Source organism: Cygnus olor, chromosome 18, assembly GCF_009769625.2.
Source record: "Cygnus olor isolate bCygOlo1 chromosome 18, bCygOlo1.pri.v2, whole genome shotgun sequence".
Lineage (NCBI taxonomy): Eukaryota > Metazoa > Chordata > Aves > Anseriformes > Anatidae > Cygnus > Cygnus olor.
The window spans coordinates 9,688,395-9,713,653 of record NC_049186.1 but is presented as its reverse complement, the minus strand read 5'-3'; the positions used below and the strand labels follow the sequence as shown (position 1 = coordinate 9,713,653).

The 25,259-nt window shown below is 40.4% G+C and overlaps 1 protein-coding gene and 1 long non-coding RNA gene across 5 annotated transcripts in view; one reads left to right on the top strand and one right to left on the bottom strand.

Moving 5' to 3' along the window:
• The window catches only part of PRKCA (protein kinase C alpha), a 155,234-nt gene that overhangs the window by 104,706 nt on the left and 25,269 nt on the right, over positions 1–25,259 (top strand). For 3 of the 4 annotated variants that reach the window (XM_040530045.1, XM_040530047.1, XM_040530048.1), the window contains 6 exons: positions 1,803–1,959; positions 2,054–2,188; positions 2,898–2,994; positions 17,237–17,260; positions 22,319–22,462; positions 22,933–23,106. In XM_040530045.1, the coding sequence (XP_040385979.1) occupies positions 1,803–1,959; positions 2,054–2,188; positions 2,898–2,994; positions 17,237–17,260; positions 22,319–22,462; positions 22,933–23,106 (731 nt within the window). The remainder of the gene's footprint in view (positions 1–1,802; positions 1,960–2,053; positions 2,189–2,897; positions 2,995–17,236; positions 17,261–22,318; positions 22,463–22,932; positions 23,107–25,259) is intronic. The other variant, XM_040530046.1, reaches the window with a different exon arrangement.
• On the bottom strand, positions 4,530–22,304 carry LOC121056772. Its single transcript, XR_005813491.1, has 2 exons — positions 16,681–22,304; positions 4,530–6,961 (listed from the first exon to the last, which is right to left on the bottom strand). It is a non-coding gene; the product is annotated as an uncharacterized LOC121056772 (long non-coding RNA).

Below are 25,259 nucleotides of genomic sequence, written 5' to 3'. Positions count from 1 at the left end.
GATACGTCATTTGACTGTTGTCCAAAAACTGCCCCCTTCATTGTTCTATACCTAATGAGAGTAAACAATGCACTATAAAATGTCTGCGTTGCTTGGATGCCTTTCAGACTCCATGCTAGGAAATAACTGCTGGAAATCCTGGAGATTTCTATAATTTGTGCTTATAATGTGAACATGCCATTCAAACTGGGGGGAAAGGAGAAGGGTGCCTTGAGCCAATAGAAACTATCTGTTACCAAAGATCCTGATTTATATATCATACATATATATCCTTTTTTTTTTTTTTTTTTGCATTAGTTCCGATTGAGTTCTTAAGTGATGCTAAAGTTCAAATTTTTGTGAGAAACGTTCTCCATCAAGTAGTATTAGGTGACTTCAGGGTTGATCTTTCCTAATTTTCCTTCAGTTAGGTAGATGAAATTAAAAAAATCTTTCAGATGCTGACACTGTGAAAGCAGTAGCTGTGTGCACTGTCAATCCAGGATAATCTCTCCAGTGACTCACTCTTAATTGCTGGCCTTTCTTCATACCTTAGGAACTATGTCACTCTCAAAGCTGCTTGAGATTTTCCTTCCAGGAACAATTTTGATCTTAAAATAGGAATCTCACAAAGGAATCCCCAGATGAAAGCCGTTTCCTGCTCTCTGCTGCCCCAGTAGATGTTGAGATGCCCAGTCACAGGCTCTGAATTTCACATCTCCAACTCGATAACTCGATCCCTCTTAGCTGCGGTTCGTTGCAGCCTGACCGGTTTGGGTGGGACTTTTTCCCAACACGAGTGAAATTCAATCTTCTCTGAAGTTCAGCAGAAGCTGATGGCTGAATGCCATTGACACACAATAAAGCCTTACGTGCCGTGTAAATGTTACTGGGCGTTAGGCCGGTCCCCTGCAGGAGGGAGGGAAGTGCTGTCTGCTTATCCACGGAAATACTCCACGCCTCTGCAGTGACTTCTGAGCTACCTAACAGAGCTCCACAGCTGTTGCTGTAACTCCAGCCAGACTAAACCCCAAAAGTTACCGAGACCCCCAATAAATGTGGTCATAACCCACCACTGCCTCAGTTCCTTGTTCCGCGTAGGGATGCGGCCTGGTGGGGAATGCCACCCCAGGTGGGTTGTTGGCCATTCTTGTCTCAGGATCAGTAGCCACGTGAGATTCTTTAACTCCCTTTGTGCTTTATTTTGGCGTTGTGAAAATAGAAGCTAAGTTAATATTTTGGTGAAGCCAAAGTTAAATTCCTCTTTTCTGTGTTTTTACTTTGTGTGCTGTCATGGCGATGCTCACAGTGATTCCAGCTGACAACTAATGAGCAATGAATCTGAGGGAAGTCTGGTATCGATAGCTTCCAGTGATAGATTGTATAAAACAACCTGTCCTTTGAAATCTGTTGGGATCCGACAATCACTTGTAGAGTATTTGGCTGATAGTCCTGTAGCTGTATAACCTAAGATTGATCAGTAAACCAAAGCGTAAAGAAACGCTTCTGGCTTAAAAATTTAGAAAGATGGATTTGGACATTTAATCATTCCATTGCAGAAAAGAGGTGCCCAGGAGCTGCATGCCATTTGGGAATTCCTTTTGTCTCCTGTCATTTCTCTCTACCATCCTTATAAATATCACCAAGTGCAACCTTACTTTACAACAACTAGTTTCTTCCATGCCAAGTCTGACAAGTGGGGTTTGCATCATATTTGTTTTATCTTTCAACATGTTTCTTTCCTCTGGTTACTACTTTGTTACTACTTTGTTAATGGTGATTTGTAATCCCATGCAAATCAGCTGGCTGTTTTATATTGACAGTGCGAGAAGCAAAAAACCTAATTCCCATGGATCCAAATGGACTTTCAGATCCTTATGTTAAACTGAAACTTATCCCTGATCCCAAGAATGAAAGTAAACAAAAAACAAAAACCATTCGTTCTACTCTGAATCCACACTGGAATGAGTCATTCACGTTGTAAGTTTAACCCCTTTTAATACAATACCTTTTAAGTATTGAATCATTTATTTGAGTTTTGCATTGAAAATGCTTCTTCTCTGCTTCTTTTTAGTAAATTAAAACCTACAGACAAAGATCGACGGTTATCCGTAGAGGTCTGGGACTGGGATCGAACAACCAGAAATGATTTTATGGGATCTCTTTCATTCGGGGTGTCAGAGCTTATGAAAATGCCAGCCAGTGGATGGTAAGAGTTTCTGGAGAGACTTTTGAAATAGTCTTTTTCTTCAGTATAATTACATTTTTTGTGGCTTTTCACTGTATCTCACGCTATGAGATCACTGCAAATGCATCCAAAACCGGGAAACATAGGCTATGTATAACAAAGAAGGATAATTAAAGGAATTCTTTTCTTTTGTCATGTTCATGAAGCTTCTGCTGGAGCCAGGAGTTGCTGCAAACTCAATTCTGTGTGCACGGTCTTGTGATATGTATTTTATTTTTATCACAAATATGATATATTCATTATGAAGCATATCAGTTATATATAGCTCCACAAGTTCAAAGTACATGGGAACTGATTTTATAAAATGCCATCTTCTTACCTACCAAACCATGCATAGAACTTATCAAACCTTCTCAAAAATTACGTCTCATTGAAGAGAATTGTTTAGGGCCTTAGAAGCACTGGAGAAAAGGTTCTTCAAGGTTGACTTCTCCACTACATTACAGGATGATTGGAATGAAATCCTTGTACATTACAGTGCCTTGACAGATAGTTTGTGATTAAAGATGTAAGCTAGGTGAAATATACTCTGTTTCTCTGTTTGCTTTAGAACTCGGCAAGCAGTTCTTTACATACAAGTGACATCGGTACAAACAACTAAATCAGATTTTAAATCTAACAGGAATAAATAAAAATGTAACAATATTTTCTTTTCTCAAATGTTTTACAGGTACAAGTTGCTGAATCAAGAAGAAGGTGAATATTATAATGTTCCAATTCCAGATGCTGATGAAGATGGAAATGCAGAGCTTCGACAGAAGTTTGAGGTGAGGATTAAGCATAAATATGCAACTGTATTTTGCATACAGTTTTCACCTTATTACCAAAAAAAAAAAAACTGTTCAAAGTTATATAGCGTTATTAGTTCTGTTGCTTATGTCAGCAGTATGTACCTTTGGGTTTCTTGAAGATTGGGCCAAGGGGATAATTCAACACTAGCACCATTTATCTGACCGTTCTGCTTCTCTGTTACGACACTTATAAATTGGTATTGTAAAATATTTCATGTCAGGAATGTGTAATGATTTCAGTGTGTCTTTTAATGCTTACTCCAAAATCTGCAAAAGCGATTATTGCCAGTATCCTTAATAATTTGAAAAACAAAGGTCTCAGAAACAGCAGCATTTTATTACCTAAAATGTTTCACACTGAACATTTTTTTAAAGAGAAAACAGTTACAACTGCTGACTAACTGGAGCCTTAAAGTCTCTGTAGAAGGCTGTCACCTGAAGTTCTGATCTCTCTCATGTGGGTATGGAAGTTTCAGGAGGAGTGGTATTGCTGGTTATGTACAGAAAAGAACCGCTGAAGAAAAACAGTATTTTCGGCAGAGTCCTCCTGCCCTCTGCAGTGCACGTTGGAGTGGTTGTTAGTCACAGGCATGGTCTCACCGTGCCTTGCAAAGGAGTCGTTTCTTAATGAACAGACTTAGCCAGCCTCTTCTGACAACTGCAGTGATATTACGGCAAAATACTTGCTGTCCATTAAACCCAGCAACAAGAATGGTTTGGGCATGGAGGTGTTTTGGCAATGGTTGTACTGGATTCAGCTGATCTGAGTACTCTTTCCAGTTGCATATGCAATAATGAATTCAAATATTCCAATAAATACCGATTTCTTTTTTCTAGTTGAACATTTACAACTTTAGTCTAGCAGTTTATCCAAAAAGTAATTAATGTACCTGTTGTGCTTAACAAACGGTTAAGGCTGTTTCTTTCAACCTGAAATGGCAATTTTTTATGTTCACCATCAGGCAGAATTCTACATTGTTATTATAAAAGATGGGTTAACCCAAGAAAGTGAGGAAAAACGGCATATGTTCAACTTTCAAGAAAGAAAAAGAAAAGGTGCTTCAATTTCTTCTGAACACATTTGGATCAGCTACCATACTTTTGTCTGCAGCATGAACTATGATTTTTGTTTTACATTTGAGAAGTACTTTAATCTCCATTTCATTTTCCTTTCTTTACAATTGTGATCTGACCAGTGTGATTTTATTTCACTGCACTAGGTCATTTTCTATTCAAGATCATATTTACCTTTTATCCTCCCTAGAAAGAATAACTTCAAAAGTAATTCTTTTCACCCCTTACATGTCTCTGTGCAATATACGGAGTCTGGAATTGGATGGACGTGTATTTTAGTGGTGGAGCTATGGAAATTACCTATTTTTTTTCTCAGGACAGAGACAGCACAAATACAAGTCACTAAAAATGTCTGTTTTAAAATGTCAGTAATTACATGTGGTATGTTTGCATACTGAATTTATAATCTTTTAGGTTTTTGTTGTTTTTTTTTTTTATAGAGCCTACTGTAAATGCAGAACGAATAGTCAAGGTTTATCTATGTCCTGCGATTAAGTGGTGTAGAAATCCTGGGAGGCTGCATTGTGTAAAGCTCCTGGACTGGGTCTGAGAAACTGCAGCTTCACATAGGGTCAGCTCTGTCTCAGAAATAATTAGTCTGTCTCAAAGTCTAGTTAGTTCAGCTTCCACACTGTGCACTCAAGGCTCTCCCTGTTCTGAAGGTAGCAAGGTTGACACCATTTTAGTGGTCCAAACTGCTCAGGGAAAGGGAATAGGTTTTCAGTGAAAACAGTGTCTCTGCGATATTGGTACTGATTTGCATAACAAACGTTATGAAACCTAGTGCTGCTATATGTGAATATTTGTAGCCAGACAAAATGTGTGATTATAACTGGACCAAGGCTAGTATAACAAAGTATTACACAGTAAAAGAATTTTGGTTCAACCGCTTGAAGTCTACCTTTGTGAGAAGGAACAGAGGAAAGCAGCACCTTCTAAGTAATGTTCTTAGTTGGTTTCAAGGGGAAATTACTGTCATGACATATAAAAAGTAACAGCACAGATGTCTGAATGGTGGTATTTAACTTATTAGCTATTCTGATACGGTACATAAGTAGTGCTGGCTCTGATCATCTTTTGCATTATGTTTCTTATCATTTAGATCTTGGCTTACAAAGTCATTTTATTTTAGGTACCCTATGCTAAGGAACAAGTAGAGAGCACTAAGAAGTGTTATTTGTGAGTCAACAGCATCTTCTAAATAAATATTTCCACTGTTCTGAAATCAGCTTTGAACCCTTACAGGAAGTCTCTTGACGGCCATGTTACCAGGTGGGAGTGTTGGCAGGAAGGTTAAAAATATGGATAGACCAAGAGAGGTCATACTGTGCTATCTTCATGTTTATCAGTTTATAGAAAAGAGTAATTTCAGAGTGCTTGCTAATCCAACTCTCAGTTTGTGGTTCTTGGTTCTGCTTTTCAGTGTGTGACAGTGTGATTGATAGCCAAGCAACATTCGTTTAATTTTGAGAACAAAATTACAACTCTTTCTACAGTAGTATTGGATTAATAATACAAAATATTTAAAATGAATAATGGTAGTCTTCAGAATAAAGAGTGCTAACGAACCTAAGAAATAAAGAAGAACAAGAATAGAGAAACTTCAGGATGAGAATTTCATTAGCTTATGTTAAGGAAGATAAAATATTTTCAGGTTCTTTTCAAAATTATTATTATTATTTTAAGTCTTAAAACAATCTTAAAACTGACTTTGCCCTTAAGACTGAGTTTTAGCAATATGCTTAGTAGAAGCTCCACGAGCCCTTAGGAGCTACATCCCATTTAAATCAATGACAATTTTTTTAATGTCTGTCCGTGTTTTTAGTTCCACAAAGATCGTTAAGATGTGGCCTTAGGCTCAGATTGATTTCAGCTGTTTACACTATCCTATCACAGCCTTCTGGCTCCATTTTAACAACCCAGACTTCTTATTGAAGTCACCCAAATCTCACCGGTATGCTGCTTTACTTACCGGACCTCCTGACACAGAAGTCATTTATCAATGCAAGTCTACCATAAAACAGCTATGCAGGATTGATAATAATACTCCAAAAAAAATCAAAAAAAAAAAAATCAAAACGTTCTATTCACGTGCATTTGTAATTTGAACAGTAAAATGTATTTTGTTATTAGAAAAAGTCTGTGTGTGACCCATTCTGCCAGATCTAAAGCAGCTGAAAAACGAGCACCCAACCTGTGCCCAGTAGTTTGGGATTCTGCCCAGCAAATGGGCCAAGTTTGGGAAGGAGGAGGTGAGGACGACGAGGGTTTCGTTAATGGAGTCATGCAGTGACCTCACTAAGTATTTTTAGTTACTGCTATGAGGATTTTCTTTTTATATACTGTCTATGTATTCCTAGATGAGGTTGTGCAGTATATGGAAGTTGAGGTATGCTCTGCATAGGTGCACTATTTTCTATACATCCAGTTTTATTAAATCTACATATTTCTGGATCTCACCTATCTCTAAAAGTTATGAATCAACTATGTGTTCACTCAGCAGTATGATCAAATCTGTCTTCAGTGATTTACAGATGATACATCATCATTAATATTTCGAGATAAAAATACACTCCTGTAGGAAGTGGAGGCAGGATAAAATCTGTCACTGTTTTTCATTTGGTTTTAACCTTCGCTTGTGAGTTTTCTCCCTGGAATGGCATTATTGGTGGCCATCTCAAAATGAAACTGGATTCTCAACAGGCATATTCAGAATAATTGTGGCTGCTCCGTAATTGTTCGGGCTGAGGTTTCCAAGGCAACTCGCACCAGTCCCAGGTGGCTGCGTGAACCCGAACTGCCAGGGCTTTGCTCTCCAGTAGCACTATTTGTCGTATCCTTATTTTCCTCGTACAGCATTTTGCTCATCCTAGAATAAAAAAAAGCAGGATATTGAAATAATGCAGCCTTACTGTAGTTTTAATACCTCATTACAATTTGAGCAGTAAAATATTTTTGCCATTTCTGACATTGCTCCTTTTTTTATTTGAGGAAAATAAATGTGTAAATTCTGAACTTCTCCTGTAGGAAGTTATTTCTGATTTCTGAAGCCCTGCTTCCTGTAATTTGCTGCCTAATAAAGCACTTCTTGATACTTAAATATCACCTTAGAAGAAGAATAGAATCATCCTGGCTTAATAATAGGCTGGTTAATTATTCTGTCTGTCCCCTTCTTTACACATCGCCATCACGGAAAATGTTATTAAAAATAAAACAGCTGCTGTGGTTCATAGCAATGTTCACTTTTTAATTAAAGAGAACAGAGTAGCTATAATCCTTACGTGTGGATATATTTACCAAGTATATGGTACATTAAGTGATGTGAGCCACCCGAGTTTGGTAATTAAAGTGACCCAAGCAATTCGTTAGAAGGGAGGAGGTTGCTGCTCACAGAGCCTTCACTTCATTTTAAGGCATCCGTAGGGAGGATGCATAGCGGTTCTCCTCCTGCCTACCGTTAAGATGCTGGACATTTTATTTTGTTCTATCTGTTCCCATTAGTGTGCCTGTGAGAGTGTTTTCAGCAAAGCACGGCATTCCCTTGATTCCCAAGAGTATCGACCCTGCTGCAGCGTCCACGCGGAGCCGCTCCCGTGGACCCTGGGAGGCACTTCCCTGGGGACATCCCTGTCCTCTCCCAGTCCCACATTGGGACAGCCTGCAGTGGGTGGCTGCTCCGCTGAGGCTCCCCCCCCAGTGCCTGTCACCTCTCACGTGTGGTCTTTGGGCATGCTTGGTGTACGGTGCTGGAAATGAGGAGCTGTTCACTGCTGTCGCCTCCTGTGCTTCTGAGCTGTGGGTAAGCATGGGACTTGGCTTTTCGTGGCTGCTGGTTTTGTACTAGTCCATTTCATTCAGTGAATGACAACGAAATCACCCCATAGTAATCAGACAAAGCTATCCCAATAAGTACTTTTTCTGCAAAGTAATTTCTGGTCAGTGTGAGGAAAAGCAGGAACCATTTTCATCCACCGGTCGATGCCGTGGGCCAGGCCCGTAAAACCGTCCGTGGCAGAAAGGTCAGGCAGAGTACCCAGGGAAAGGGCTCGTGCTGGCTTTACGCTTTGATCCAGGTAGCAGAGGCAGCACCCAAGAGCAGCTCCTTTTATTCTTGGCCAGTTCCTGATGGGCTTTTTGCTGCCAGCTCAGTGGGGTGAGCTGGCCTGGCTGTGCAGTTCCCCACTTGTGGGGCTGGGCACCCCGTGCTGTCCCGGCTCTTCTCAGGGCTCATCACGAGTTGCTTTTTAGCTGCTTTGTGCTGCCAGAATCAATGAGGAATGCTGTATACAGGCTACAACTGTACTTTTCTTTTGCAGACTAAGCAGATCGAGACATAAGGAGAGAGGAAAGAGTTCAGATGAGGGTAGATATTGTATCTGAAAACTGGAAGCCTACAGTCAGTGACATTTTGGTGACATCTCAGTGCTTCTAAACATACCCATTATTACCATGCTAAAGAAAATGTCTTTTTAAATGTCTCACCATTTTAATTACGAGAACAGGGACAGTGTGGTGCTTGGCCATCAGGCTTGGTTATAAATACCTAGCCCCTCTCCAGTGACGCAGGAGCTGAGATATTTCTGCCTCTGATGTGCCACTAACCTCCCGCAGTACGCAGGGCAGAGCTCTGTTTGACCAAACTTGTGTGTTAATCCTCAAGCAAGTGTAAATGCAGGCTTGAATTCCTGATTAAGTAGCCGATCCTGATCGGCGTGTGGATGTGCTGCACCCAGAGCGAGCGCTCATTTACGGAGTCAGGCCTCTCTCCGTGCAGCACAGCTTGGGTTAAACACTATTTGGAAATGTCTGCAGGTTTCAAGGCACATTCAAAGCTCTCTGATGAGTTTCAGTGTTGTTACAGTCAGTGCTAAAGAAACTCATTTATTTATCATTCCCTTTCTGAACATGGGTAAATCATTTCGGTTTGTTTCGCTGCAATGCTGCCCGTCTTAGATCTCTACCACTCCCTTTCGTTTCATTTTTTTCAAGCAGCTTCTGGCTATGTTATTAGAAAGGAGAGGGCCAGTACTTTCTGCATTAATCTGGCATTTTTTCTGACGTTCACAACAGTTTTAGGTCAAAAGGACATTTTCTTTGTTTCCTTTCATCAGCAGCCGGGACATGCTGGAGCTATGTGGGCTGCGGATGAGTGCTGCAGCCGTGTGGCCAGCGCCTCGGCAGGAGGCTCCGGGGACTGCTTCAGCAGCTTCCTCAGAACCCAAGGAGCTTCCTAATTAAATTTGATATTTTCATTCAAAAAAAAAAAAAAAAAGGCAGCCATAGGGGAGCTTCAGATTTTGCTAATTTGTGAGTTAAATTCTTCTGTCGTCTGGTTTCTGCGTACAGTTCTGTAAGGGCTGTGAAGAAGACGTTTCTTCTAAGCCTTTGAAGGATGCTTGTGCTTTTGCCCCAGAGCTGTTATGCTGCAGTCACTTTACTCTTTGTTTTTCTGAAATAAATAAAAGATATGATTTCTGCCATATCCATATCTAACTTGTATGTGTTCCCGTTTTGAGGCAATAATAGTAACTTCAGGCAGTTCAGCAAAGGTTACAAGGAAAAGAGAAATAACGTTGCTGATGCTTCAAACTGTAAAAGAAAAGATTAAATTTACTTTCTAGGAAACAGGCACTAAGTATACTGAAATCATGACCAGCCAAAATATCACTGGCACATCAATCCACACTCTTTATGTATATAAAAAGAGAAGCTGCTTTTTTTGGCTGTGGCACTCGTTCCTATTTTTAAATTGTGCATATTTAATCATTAGAGAATAGTTTGCTGCTGCAGTATAGAAATGCTGTTAGATGACTCCATCTGTTCCATACTATCATTTGGCATGGGGAATTCCCATATGCAGTTACTGGAGGTTTCCCATCCACTCACCATATTTGAAAGTAGAGAATTTGAACATTCTTAACCAGAGGACGTTCATCTTCAGTCCTGGTTCCTATGAGGTGGTGAGTTCTCTGTGAGTTTTTTCTCGCTATGTGTTGTTATTAAGATGAAGAATGTAGAAAATTACATTGGTAACAGGGATTTCTTTATCCCATATATAAAGACAGTTTAAATGCATATCTCAAAACAAGGCAAAAACTCAAAAAATACTTTTGTGCTGGCCCCTGTCTGCAGTGTGTGTTTGTTGATAGGAGCCCGAACTTCACACATCTGTACATTCAGCTTTATGCATTTCAGTGGTTTAAGGGTGTTAGAAATGTCTCACACATGAAGTATATGGATGCACAAGATTGCAGTTAACATCGAATAGCAGCTGACACAAAGACCTGCACTTCATTGTGCTCTGCTGCACTGTGCTCCTTATTGCTAGGGTGATTAATGCCATGGTTTCTTTTTCGTGAGGTTTCTGCGCACAGCAGGTGCGCCCATCTCTGTATTCTCGCTGCCGTGTCCTTATTTGTTGACTTGCGCTACTGATGTCGCTTGGCTTCTCAAGCCCTTTACTAATGCAGCAGTTTTTCTCCTTGCCTGCCTTTCCCAGGACTGTCATGTCAATGCCTGCTTCTTCAAGGTAGTTTTCTCCTCGGTGTTCTGCACCTTTCTCTTCACAAACCCTTCTCTATGAGTGTCTGAAGCATTAAATTCAATTTCATTCTCACAGTGTCTTAAGGATGCACTCCTTTTAATCTCCAATTTAAGCCTTTCTTAAGAAAAATAGTAATTTTAAAAAATAAAGTATGCATCTTCCATAATTTGCCACAAAGTTCTCCCCAGATGAGAAGTTGACTTACAAAAATGGGTCAGCAGACCTCGGCAGTTGCAGTGTGCCTTTCATTTTGAAGGACTTGGTTAAATGAATGGCACCTTCTCATGGAAAATGGTGCATCTTTAATTTGAAATACACTTGTGGAACTTTAAATAACTTCCAGAGATCACATAATTCACACATTCACTGGATATTTAAGTAGATAAATTTACATGGTAAATAGCATGCATGTATCATGATATAATGTGCTACATACTATATGTAAGCTGGGATATGCTATATTGTAAGTGATAATACCCGTATGCACAGATGCTCTGATACCTGAAATACTAGTCCACCTGCTACTTCCCATTTTACTTCGTTCACTAACTGCCATCTCACTGAAATACTGCCTTAAGCGACTCATATCAGCATTAACAATATACACGTCTGCACTTTTCATTTGCATGTAGTGTCTCTCCATCAGGTTTTCTTGCCTTATTAGGGCAAAAGTTACGGACACAAATCATACTTCCAGTCTCATACATGGGTTTAGTTACAATTTAAATTAAAATGTGAAACTCCTGTACTGTAAACTGTTCTAAGAACCTACAGTTATTGAAGCCATTGCCATCTTCTGATAATACTTTTACAGTTTAAGTTGATCGAGAGCAGTTTAAATTTTATAGCCCAGAGTTTAAAAGACTTAATTTAAAAATCTTTTTTTAACGTTGTTTGTATTACTAAAGTATGATTTTAACAAATATTTTAATACTGAACCAGAAAAAAAAAAAAGAGATTATTTATCATTGCCAAATATTTCCTAATGCAGTAATCATTGTATTTGTCATACAATCAGTAACTTATGTTCTCTTAACCTTCATCCTTTCTCTGGTATCTTTATCTCAGAAAAGCTTTTCAGAAGGTGAGTTACCCTTCCTCGGTCCTTTCCACCTCCTCTTATTTGAAAATAAAATCACATGTTGGTTTCATTGATGAAACTTGTTTAATGCAGGGAAGCTTCAAGCTTCTCTGTTGAAATATATTTTTAAACAATTTTGTTTGAACAATTTATAGGTAGCATTTAAATAAATAACTTTCAATACTTTTATGCAGTATATAGTAGTATATTTAGCTGTAATAATTGAGGGTAGAACCCATCAACATGAAAGCGTGACAGAAAAAGTAGTAGACGGAAAAATCTCAGCAGCGGGGTATTGCAAAGCCCATTTAAACTGCACTGACAGAGCCAAAGCTACCCTGAGAAAATGCAGCTGGGATAAATACAGTAATGTCTAATGCTGTGGTGTCACTCCAGTGTAAAACCCAGGCCCTGAAGTGTACTGATCTAAACTGAGAAAAGTTCTTGGTCCACTTTTGGTTTCATCATAGGAGTGCACCTAAAAAAAAGAGCTGAACAGTTTCACACACTGCTGCTTCATAGGCAAACTTCTCGCTCAGTCCTTGTGAATTAGAAACATGAATCCCAGCAAAGAAAGTTGGCAGTCTTGTGATACAAGACTCAGGAATTCCATTTCTTCATGAAAAAAAAAAATGCTTTCTTGTTTGTTGTCTGTCTTTCCTCTCTGAATTGTTCCAAATCCCCATTCAGCTTGCTGCTGCCAGTGACTTAGCATTACCAGCCTAAGCTCAGAAGCATCCCGGCATGCTGCATTCTGCAAGCTAATCACCGCTGACATTAGCATATCTTTGGTAATAATTCTGTCAATAATCAGTTTATGTGGGACTGCTGCGGAGATTATGTTCCCAGGTTTACAAGACTGGAATTGAAAGGAAACAGCAGGAGCAGATGAAGAAGGAAGGCTGTGTTCCTGAGGATAATATAACACTTCTGAGCTAGAAATAAATAAAATGTACAAAAATGATTTTAAAAGATCATAGAAAATTTGAGAATGCTGTGAGCAAGGTCAAACAGCTTAGTTATTTATAAATTGTTTATCAGATACTGGTAAGGATCATGCATTTATGCTGCTTTTGTTCGCCCAGCAAAGTATATATTTAGATTAATTTATTTTCACAACATCATGCAGAAACCACCTTGATTTTGTGTGTGTGTGTTTGTGTGTGTTAACTAATCACATAGTGCGACCTGGTTACAGGATCCCCAGGTTTTAAAATCACTGCTTGTCTGCAGCTTTTCGTCCCTGAGGATTTTGTGCAGAGATTTGCACTCAGATCAGGTTGAAGTCTTTGAAGATTGCTTTAGAACAGAACTTTAGTTTTTGTCCATGTTGAAATAAGTTTTATGCTTAAAGCAAATTCTACACCCTATTTTTTTATTACTGAAAACTAGCAGTAATTTGCATAATTTTAAAATGAAGGAGCATATATAAGAGTAACTTTTTTTTTTTTTTTTTATACTTAGGGATTCGTTATTCCACTATTGACTGGAAAGCCAGCAATATAATTATATTCGCTGTTTGTGTTTTTATTGCCACTATCACAGGATATTTCAGAGAGAATTCTTGAATATTATTCCTAGGCAGCCTCTTTAATTACATTCCATCTAGTTAGACGCTGTTCTGTTGCAGCGGATGGTGTGCTTGGCAATAAAGGCAGAAAACAAAGTAGACTCAGGTGGCCACAGGATTATTAAACAGATTAAACACGTTGACAGTGCCAAGTGGGTAGGTGGAAACTCTTCCCTCTCTAGATTCGGCTGCTCACAGCCAGAAGTCCCTTGCACAGGGCGATATCCCCTGAAACTGGTATTCTGAGGATAAATGCATCCTATTGTTAGGATAAATGCATCCTTTTCCATAGTCTTTTGACTCTGTTGTCTGCATTTTCTAGGGGATGTGGTTACCTTTATCTTGTCCCTGACAAATCTGATTAGAAGTCACTTACTCGAGTACTTTATACAGTTTTAACTTCTACACAGCACCACTGAAAAAGTAAAAGAAAATAATTTAAATAAGGCATGTGGTTATAAACCCCCCAAAGCAGCAGCACTGCCAAGATGCTGCATGGTATTTAATAATAAGCTGTTGTATTGTCCTTTAGGATTCACTTATAGCTTATATATTGAGTAAACTTCCCTTGACCATAATGTTGAGCTCGGGAAAATAATTTCTGCTCTGAGTTAGGAACCACAAGGGGTCAGTAAAGAACACAGAATAGCAGCCAGAGCAAAAAGCTGGCTGTAGCAAAAGTCCTGAAGGACATGGAAAGATGCAAATTGTTGCATCTATATGTATTTGTAAAGATCCAAACCTGTTACATTAAATGGCTATTTGATAAAATTCACTGTAAGTTTTTCATACAGCCCTTTGTACAAGTCTCTTTATCTGGCACCGATGATCATTTTCCCTCAGTCAAAATATTTAGGAGCTCGCAGCTGTAGGCGTGAGTTCTGCCTCTGCCCTCCTTGGTACTGCTCAGGTCACCTCTGCCTGCGGGTGATATCCGTGATTCCCAGCCCTCTGCCTGCCTCTGCCATGATTTATGTGCTGGGGGACACGCACAGGGCTGGCAACCTCTGGGTCACGGAGTAAAACCATCTCAGCGCAGGCCTGTGAACCTGCAGGGTGTTAGAAGAGGCACTGCTTACCACGAGCAGTGCCTATCGAGAATTAGGCAAAATAACTCGATTTTAGTGATCACGCAGCATCCTTTGTGGGACACGGTGTTTTCTCTTCTGTTATTTGTAACCCAGGTCATTCATCTATGCTGATATCATCATTCCGGAGCGTTGCAGCATGTGGGTGGGCTTCAGCAGTGGGCTTCCTGTGCTCTTGGTTAGGCTTTCAGCAAAAAGGCATTTTGAATCCTTTTCACATATGGCACCAAAAAAACTTCAGACAAATCCTTTAAATAAATTTCTCTTAGTAACGTAAAGGGTAAATATGACACAAGCTTAAGGGGGGTAGGGAGGAAATGGGGAGAAAAGTAAACAAAGGACGCAAAGTAGTTAATATTAAACCCTGAGTCTTATTATGCCCCTTTTATATTTTTATGAAACATCCTATTTGCATTTGTGCCTTTTTACTACCAATGAGAATGATAAGAAAATTTTAAGCTTTTTTTATTCAATCAATGTTTTAGCTATTGAAGTAAAAATTCATTTTACTTCATTTTTTATATATAACATTTTTATTTCTTAGCACCTGACGCTGGTGTCCTCTGGGCAGCGGCGGTGTGCTCCTTGTTGGGCACAAAAGTATGGGTGTATGCATCCACTAGCGCAATACATTTCTGTAATTTAGTTTGTTTAGCTTGGGAACAAAGACGAATGGCTCTTTAGAAGCATTTATTAAGTGACGGAAAGAAGTGCAAGAGCCAGACACTGTGTCTGCTGTGCTCTTTCTCAGGCAATGTGGTGCAAAACCATCTCCCTAGGTTGCTGAACACACATTTCATAGGCAGACAGGAAAAATGGTGAGGGAAGTTCCCTGCATCCTTCCTGACCTAACAGCAAGACCAAGAGCTCAGGCTGGACCAGGAGATAACTGATGCTTGCACCATCCCCTCGCTGGTTAGAGCTGCTGGGCTGCTAAACCATCCCGAGCCCAGGCCGTAACTTTCTCTTTTCTGGGTTGTTTCCATGACTACAAAACTCTGCTAATGAGTTATAAGCTTGCATTAAGTTATGCTATTGAGCTTAAAACTCAGTCTGGTGAAGTATTAGGTCTTGCTGGGGCTTAGAAATGAACTCTTCTCATTTCAAGTTATCACCATCCTGACAATTAAGTCGTATAAAGTAGGAAATTGATAGCCCTTCACAACATCTATAATTACATGGAATTGGAAATGCAATAATATAAGAAACAAGCTGCCACAATGATGGAGCACATTTCACTGAGGAGGAGGTTTTTTTCCTCCAGATTGTGACTTGAAATTTATTGGCTTTATTTAGTTTATTAAAGGCTTGCTAATGGCTCAACTTGTTAGGCTGATCAAAATCCCCACTGAGCTTTCATGACTAGAAACCCTAAGAGGGCTTTTTGTCCTTCCCTGAGTTTCTGATCAACTATTTCAGTTTCTCCTTTCTACATCCCAAGCGTGAGCTTTGCAGTTCTGCCAGTGACATCTCTGAGCATCTGCTCGAGATCGGAGCTGCTCCGATGCTCCTTGTGCCGAGTCCAGGCGGTGGGGGTGAGTGGGCATCGGCTGCCTCAGTGACACCCGAACGGGACCGTCTGGCTGCTCCTTCCCTTGCTTCTCACCAGTTGCTGCTCAGCATTTGGAAGTGATGTGCAGAAGGTTACCCACGGCCCTGCGATGGCTTTGGGCTAATTTCAGAATCAGGATAGGAAACAGTGGGAACAAGGCAGCCTAGCCTGAGACAACTTGTTATCTGAAGAGCGTGCTGGGGTCTAGTTAGGAGCTGGTGAAGCCTTACTGCAGGGTGAGAGGCAGGGATTTTGTCAGAGTTTTACACAGAGATTGAATCATGACAAGAGGATGTTCCTGCTCGGCTGATCTCAAGAAAGCTCTGGGACCCCAGATAAAGCCTGCAGCAAGCCTGGGCAGTTAATCGTTAGACTGCTGGCCTGTCAAAACTGTAATTTTTTTTGTGATGGAGACTGACGAGAGTGCTGCTCTGTGATGCTGCATCGCTCACTCGCTGTTGACAGCTGAATGAGGCAGAGCAGTGTGTGCTAGGTGGGCTCTGCAGTCGAGGAGGGGAGACGAGGATGGTGTGTGGCAAGCAGCAGCGATGCCAGCCTCCAGGAGGCTCAGCTGCTGGCAGCAAGGCTCTCCATTTCTTTTCCCGGTAGGTGTCAGTGGAGCCAACAAGTAGCAGATGAAACGTGGCCATAAGCGTGCTGTTTCCAAACAGAAGTGGCCTGTACTCAATGTGTACATGCCTCCCCACAAGCAACATGAGTTCAGAATTGTTGTTAAATATTATTTTTGTTTACCACTTTCTCCTCTTGAAAACCCACTACCAGTAGATCTCCCCACTGGGCATCCGGGAACTTGCTCAGAGCGAGTTGCCGTGACAACCATGAAATACATCCTCGGTGCCCTGCGTGCTGCAGGGCCTTGTGGCGGCCGGAACATGTTGTCATGGGGAACGATGCGGCCTTGCCCTTCTGCAGCTGCGCAGGGAGGGCGGCGGGGGCTGGCAGCAAGATTTGGCAGTTTTGGAAGCCAGCATTGAAAAGGCTCGATGAGAACATAGTGCAACTGAAAGCTGAGCGCTGTGATGGATTACTACCCCCTAAACCACTTCTGTGCTTCACGCTTCTCAGTAGGTTTTGGAGAACAGCTATACGTATAAATTAAAAAACAATTTTTACACATAAGAATTTCTTTACAAAGAGCATTTTTTACTACAAAACCTGAGCTGTCTTACCCAGAAAACATGTACCGAATCCCAAGAGACTCTCCAATGTAACACACTGTAACTTTCTATAAAACTCCCTAAAGAAGTGCTTTTGGGCTGAATAGATAACGTCTCACCTGTGGTTTCAGGGCAAAAGAACTGGCCGAGATAAGGTGCGTCCAAGCCAAAGAAGTAAGATGATGTGCATGTCTTGTTTTCTTTTAAGATTAACTCTTCTGCTCCCAGTGCAAACTAATTTATCTTTAACGTGCCTTTATCCTGGTTTGTTTGCTGCAAGCTGACTTGGTTGTGACAATGCTGTGCTTTTATCAAACATAAAAGTAGTTTACAGTATGCTGGGGGAGTTTGTGGACAAATTTAAGCAAGCAAAGGCATTCCTGCTATTGTAAAAACCCCTAATATACATATAATCAATAAAACAGTTTGAATTGTGATACCTGTAATGCTATAAGGATGAGTAAGTCCCAAAATAATATGGAGCATTTAAGTAACTTTGTAAGAATTGCTTTTTATGAAATATGCTGCTCTCTAAGACAGCAACCAGTAGGTTGTGATCCCAGTTCGCTCTTCCTCCTTTCACATCTACCTCTTCCATCCATTCCAGCTGTTTGCCACATCATTCCTTTTTTCCAGCCATATCCAACTGTAAGAAAACCTGCTCCCATTCGAGAATCTGGGTGTAAACACCTGAGAAAAAAAAATACATTGCTTGGGCTGTTTACAAGACCAGAGTTTGAAGAGGAAACGATGGATCTGTGCAAGATCCAGAAAGATCTGGGCAGCATTTCACAATGTCAGCTTTAGGGAACAAGGTCTGCGGTATTGTATCTGGGGCCTTCCTTTCTGTGTGGCTCAGGTCCCGGTGCCCTGCTCTTCAGCTGTGTGTTTCTAAGGCTGTGCACCACAAATTGCTCTCCTTACGCACGGTTTATCTATCAAACAGAGCCCAGAGCCCTGGGTCTCTTTATTCCTCTGTGGTTAGCACTGTTGAAACAGCATTTCCCAGAGCTCTGGGAAACACTTCTATCCAATATCTGTCCTATTTTCAGTGCTTAAATTGGCCTTAACAAAGCATAAGCCTGAAACAGATTTTCTTCTCTTCTAATATATAGTAAAGTTATTCATCATGGGCAACCCTGGATGCAGAGGTAATGGTGAAAGAAATGGTGTGTGGTTTTACATTTCATTTATGCAAATTAAAATACATTGTGCTTCTCACTGGGACTGTATTTTAACAACAGTTTTGGTTTGTAGCTCCACATCTGAAGTAAAAAGAAAAATTGTTTCTCATATGAAGAAACAATGACCCCACATGTTAAGGTATGCAAAAAGCTGGGGAAAAGTGTTTTTCTAGTGAAATATATTTTCAGCAAGTTATTTCCCATGTGGCTCGTACCACGAGATTAGCATTGTTGTATGTGAAGAAAGTTTGTACGTACATGGTCATCCCATTGTATATAGCACCATTAAACAATTCCAATCAGCACAGCCAACAAAATGTTCAACTAGAGGGTGTGATGAAGGCACATGCAGATGGTGGAAACCCTTCAGGAATAGCCACAGCATGGGGGCAGGTGAGGTCTTCTCCAGGTGCTCTCCCCAATTCTTTACTAAACTTGTAAGCAAATGATTGTTTCCCAGTACCTCCACCCAATGCTCACATTAGGGCACAACATTTGTTGTAGACTTTTAGGCAAAACAGTTTTGGTATTTGAAAAAATTTTCCTAATCCTTTAGTCATAACCAGAAATCATTAGATGAGTTTCTGAACTACATTTGTCTTGCCCCATATTGTGGGTAAGGTTCTGCAAGAAGTCGAGGTTAAAGTAAAAAACTTGGTGGCACAGGTAGAATCTGTAATGACTGGACTGTGTTTATCTGATTTTATTTGCATGCCCACAGTCTACTTTTGTTCCAGTAGCTCTGGAATTTTTTGTAAATAGTACTAAGAGGAAGATGAAATGATATGCCTGTGGCGAAGCCATAACTGAAGCATTTTGTGGTGGTATTTTGGGAAGCTCTCAATGGATCATCTGTAAAACGTTTTGTCTGGGATGAGTATTGTTTCCTATTTTTCTCTCACTACTTGTTTACCAGCTTTGAAACTCCCAGTGTGTTTTCACTAGGACCTTAATCCAGAAAGCACTAAAAGGAATTCACATGGTAGCTGTGAAAACAGGTTTTGTTCATGCTCGTGAACGAAGGGTCAATGGCCTATCTGAAGGGAGGTGGACCTTTGGTAAGGTGACGGCAATTTGATCAGGTCCTTAGGCCATTCTGTTTGGGTCCATGTGCTTTCTTTGGGTCAGTCTGGTCATTCTTGAGTATTTTATGAGTGCCTATTTTTCCCATGTTTTCTCATGTACGGTTTGGAGCAGGGTTCTCTGTTTGCTCTGGGATGCAGCTGTGGTTTGGATTATCTTTCTAACATGGCTCGTTCCTCAAGCGGGCCAAAATTTGCAGCAGGATGCCGAAGGCATGTGCCCAGGAGAAGGTCTGTACAGCGCAGCACGTCGAGCTGTGGGCGAGCTCCTCCTGCCTCGTGAGCAGGGGCAGTTCTTGGGGCTAACGAGGCAGCACTCGGGCTAACAAGGCAACCGGGGATGGTGGCACAACAGCGGGATCGCCAGCTTCCCACAGCGCAGGCCGCAGCTGCCTTGTGCTCTGGTGAGCTCCTGCCTGCTCCACCCTCGGCCTGCAGTAGGTGGGCACCCAAGCCCGCCTCACAGAGCTGGAGGCACCCCGTCTGCTCCTGAAAATGCTCCTGTGTGAAGAAAGAAATTACCCAATTGAGAGATCTGATTAAACTATGGAAAAGACCGGAAGTGAAGGAGCATGTCTGTAGCAGCTCATTGGATCTAAACATTTCCTAGCAAGAGTGCAGAGAGGCCTTGGCTTGGTTCTCCAGTATTATTTTAAGATGCTGCCCTCGCTTCCTGGCAGTTTGATCCTGTGTGTGCTCAATCAGGGCAAACACGGAGCCTCCTGTCCATGGAGCTGCAGCTCCCCGGGAAGGCACAGGTCACACCGAGCCCCGGGGAGCAGTGCTTGGGGATGGATGGACAGAGCAAGCTGCCTCAGAACAGAAATTCCTTTATGGTTCCAAGTGGTACATTTTCCAAACAGTGGGTTTAAGGTACAAGAAATAAAACTAGCATTTTCCAGTCAGTGCCCGATTTGGATCTCTTGCTTGGTGACAAAGCGGATATTGAAATTGCTTCTCATAACACAAGAGCAAGAACTTTTATCTGAGATCACGTATGTGAGAGTCACAAAGACATGTCTGGCAAAGGTGCTCATTTAAACCATTTCTTCAACTTGTAAAAATACAGGATATTAGGGTTTTGGTTTTTGTTTTGTTTTGTTTATTGTTGTTTTTGTTTTTGTTTTTTACTTCATTTGCTTAAGGCTCAGTCTTGCATGGGTCTTGCAGAAGTCTTAAGGCCTTGACAGGCAAAAAGCTCCATTAAAGCCCCTGGATTTGCACCAGCAGCAGCACCTGCCGAGGGACAATGCCTTGCAGAATCAGGGACATAGGCTGGTGCTCAGGACTTGCTCTTCCTAAATGTTTGTGCAGTCCCCCATCCTGACTGGCATCTCCAGGTGCTGCTTTCATGCACTCAAATATTAACGATGGTGGAAGGAATTCCATGTTTTAAGCTGTATTACAAACAAACAAAAAACAAAACAAACAAAGAAGATGTAAACTGCCAAAACCCATATCCATATGGCCGGTAGATTTTCTGCACTTATAAATCCTAATATGCTCTTGCAGGTGTGGTTAGTTTATGGGAGGTTTATTTGACATGCCTGCCCGCAGCGGTAGAGGGCTGGAGTCTCTGAATCAAGCCATCCCTTCCAATGTTAGGTTTCTAAACTTGTCTGGGGAGGTGAAAGTTTGTATTTTCCAATTTCCAGTGAAGCTGCAAAAGTTATATGCCAGGCCAGGCTTTTAAGGTGATTTATTGTGTGACTCTGGATACACTGATTTCTAGATCTATTTTTTTTATCTGTAAAATGGATAATATGCAACTACTGTCCTTTAGTGGTATAGTGAGAAAAGTAGTTATCCTTAAATGTCAAGCATATGTCAATGGCACAAAATAAATTAACCATATTAGAGATTATTTACATGCCAACTCACTAGATTCTTGGAGGAAAGCACTTAGATCCTGAAGTAATTCTATTACTAAACATTCTTGGCTTTGCTTCTGCTTGTATGTGGGATAAATTTGAGAAAAAGAGGGATATTGTGTTCTAGCCTGCATTATCTTTTGGTGAGTCTTACTTTTTTCTCTTTTGTTAACTTCAAGATTTGAAATGCAACTTACCTGTGCAACTATACGGTGTCTCATGTGAAATACTGAGACTGCTGCAACCTTCTACGAACCAGACTGTCTTGCCAAGACAGAACCTTTGAATGTAATAGAATCATAGACTGGTTCAGGTTGAAAGGACCTTACAGGCTATCATTCCACCCCCCTACCATCGGCAGGGACACCTCCCACCAGCCCAGGCTGTCCAAAGCCCCCTCCAGCCTGGCCTTGGGTATCTCCAGGGACGGGGCACCCACAGCTTCCCTTCCTCCCTTTTCCAGATCAACACTTGATTGAAAATCAAAGTTGATTGTAATGCTAGTTTGAAAGTGGCCATGTTCATCTGCATTAATTCTTTTTTTATTTCTTTTTTTTGATGCAGGTTATTTTTCTTAATGCATGTCGAAGATTTCCTAACTTTTGCTATGCAGAGTGTCTTTAAGAATTACGTTTTAAAAGAGAATGTGTTGAAGAGACTGTTTATATCTAGAATACCCTATGTAGATTATAGCATGAAATTTTTGAAGAGCATTTTTTGTATTTTGAAATAAAAATGCCAGTTAAGCCTGCTTTTGGCATGAATATAAGCTTTTTTTTTTTTTTTTCCTTTGGCTTTTGTTTTTGCTTTGGTTTTGCTCTGGTAACCAGATAAGTTTATCTGCTTTTATCTGGTTATACATGAACACAGTTTTCCACTTTAATTCACTTAAAAGTATTGTTGGAATGAGTCTTTGAACTTGTGTCTGTGCAAATTTTGTTATGCAGCCTTTCTCTCAAGAATGCCGTCTCAAATAAGGTCATCTCCGGTCTAACATTAACCAATTCTGCCAAGAAAACAGGCTACTCTTCTCACTTTCCCATTTTTGTGTGTATATGTGTGTATATGTTCTTCAGAAAGCCAAACTTGGGCCAGCTGGTAACAAAGTCATTACTCCATCAGAAGACAGGAATTCAAGTGCGCCATCCAACAATCTGGACAGGGTGAAGCTGACAGATTTCAACTTTCTTATGGTTCTTGGAAAGGGGAGCTTTGGAAAGGTAAGAATTCTTGATAACTTGCCTTTACTACCTAGGTCACTCTGCCAGTTCTGGAAGTCACCAGCATTGGTAGGGCTGGATATTGGGAAAAATCATGAATAGTACATATATATATATGTATTTGAAATCTGTTAGTCAAAAGAAAGGACTGCTATTTTTCTGACATTTTATCAGATACTTACATGATAATGTGCCCTTTACTGAAGAAGTCCCCAGGGATTTCGCATTTTATCGGCCCCTGGGCAATATAATATGCCTGTGATAAACCAGCGAGTTTTGGCTCAGGCAGTGTCTAAAACAATTGGTACAGCCCGTTGCAGTAGGTGACTAATGATGATATTTTTGGAGTTTTGATCGAGTTAGTCTGTACACAAGAGCTGGATTGCCATCTATACAATTCATTGGGCATATGAGTCACCTTCTCCCATTGGTAGGTAGGAAGATTTTCACTCTTGTTTCTTTTTGTGCAGGTGATGCTGGCAGACAGGAAGGGGACAGAGGAGCTCTATGCAATCAAAATACTGAAAAAAGATGTGGTGATTCAGGACGATGATGTTGAGTGTACAATGGTTGAAAAACGAGTGCTGGCTTTGCAGGATAAACCACCGTTCCTAACACAGCTTCACTCTTGTTTCCAAACAGTTGTACGTGAGCTCTCTTTCTTGCAACTGTGATGTTTTCCATACTGTGTGATCGCGAATTATGTCAGTTCAGTAAATTCTATTATTATCCGACCTATATTCCATAGGTTCTGCACATAAGAAACAGTGAAGAAAGAGACACCCCTTATGTATTAACCTAAAATCTAGGATTAGAGATTTTTCTCCACATAGTAATTCCAGCAGACCAGTGGGAAAATTTGTAAATTTAATAATGTTTGCTTTGCTAAGTCAGACCCTTAAACCCAGATTCTCAAAGGTTCCTAAATACATTTAAGGATCTGAGGATAGTACTTGTAAAGTCTTAGTGGTGCTTATTTTATCACAAGGGCATTACTCATGAATCAATGTTGATGGATTTAATTTAGTTTGCTGGTACCCCGGTGCAGAAGAAAGCATCAGGCTTTTTTCTTCCTTTTCTATAAATAAACAAAGTGGAGATTTCCCCATCACATTGCAAAACATCTCCCAAAGACAGGCTGCAGGATGGCTCTGACAATCCAGCGGCACCATGCTGTCCTGAAGGCAGCACAGCAGGCAGTTGGCTCTCGGTGGGCGCTGGCTTTTTGGAGTTGCCTTTATTGACACAAAGTCAAGGCTCTTCTTGTCTTGCCTTGTAACTGTCTTAATGATGATAGCCCTGAATTAGTGCCCCAGCAGTGGGCTGTAGCTTAATGGGGTGACAAAAGGACATACGTATGTTGTTGTTTTTCCACTTGACTATTCCATATCTTTTACATCAGATAGTTTTAATCAAAACAACAAACAAAAAACTAGTTAGTTTGAAGTAATAACATTGTAATATTCCACAAACAGATCATGTCATCCTGTCACCATTTCATAGTACAATTGTCTGTGTTGTTAGGGGCATTTTCAAACTCTGTTTAGTATCTACAAATCTCTGAGCAGAAAATGGCCTGAATGTAACAGATTTGCAAACATAATTAAGCACAGTAAAGCACGAATCTGGGAACTATTGCACTTGGTAATTTTTTGCTTTCTATAATATTCTTCCTGCCTCTACTTAAAAAATGAAGATAGCTGTAATAGGATAAGAGCTCCTAGTAAGAAATAGACTTCTATCTCTCTGCAATTATGTATAGATTTATATTGTTTCATTAGTAATCAAAAAGCTTAGTGTCATCAGTAATTGAAAAACCACTTTGATTAATCTTATCTTTCTTTTGGACAGCTTCTTTTTAAATGTAAAATGTACAAGTGCCTAGTGTTTTCTTGTAAAGGGGAGCGGAGAAAAAAAGTTGAGGTTTTTAGTATTTGCAGTATAATTTTTCTGAATGATCACATACAAGAACAAAGTCGCCACATAAAGGTCTAGACAAATATTGTAAACACCTTTACCTCGTTTACTTCATGTTTCCCTAAGTGTAGAGTACTTTGCACTTGGTGCTGTGAAGTGCCATGGAGGATTAGAATTAGCTACAAAAATGAGAAATTGAATATGAAAGAGAAGAAAAAGCACATGCTGTTTGGCCATAGAAAAAACTGATTAATTGTTGTTAATGTTTTTAGCTGCTCTTTTTCCTTGCAGGCTTCTGTTGCCATGGATTTTACAATAAGACAATTCATATAAAAATCTAAATGGTATAGTTCCGATCTGGCCAATTAACCATTTTGCCCATGGCTCGTCTGTTGGACTTAGCTTAGAAAATCACAGCTTTTAAATGTATGTTAATGTTCTAAAATCTTAGTTTCTGGACAAGTAGAGACTTCCTACTTTCAATTGGTGGTCCTGAAGGAAGGAGGGGGAGTAGAAGTTATACTGGAGCATCTTAATAATGAGTCTCTTTCCCATCATATTATTGGGAACTTTCATATAAATACTTCAGGATAATGCTTCCATCCAAAATAAATAAATCAGAGGAAGCCAAAAATATCTCTTCTGCAGTTGGGAGGAAGACTATTAATGCATCTTATGTGCTATCTGGATCACGTTATAACTGCAGAAAACAAGCTTGCCATAATGTTGTCTGCCAGAATTTTCAAAGCTAGGTGGCCTAAATCATCCACCCTAAATAAAAGATGTTTGTAGAGTGTGAACAATGTATTTGTACAGAAGGCACTTGGAAGAGGTCAATTTTAGTCCTCTGGAAAATGAGGAACAGATTGCTTCAAGTCTT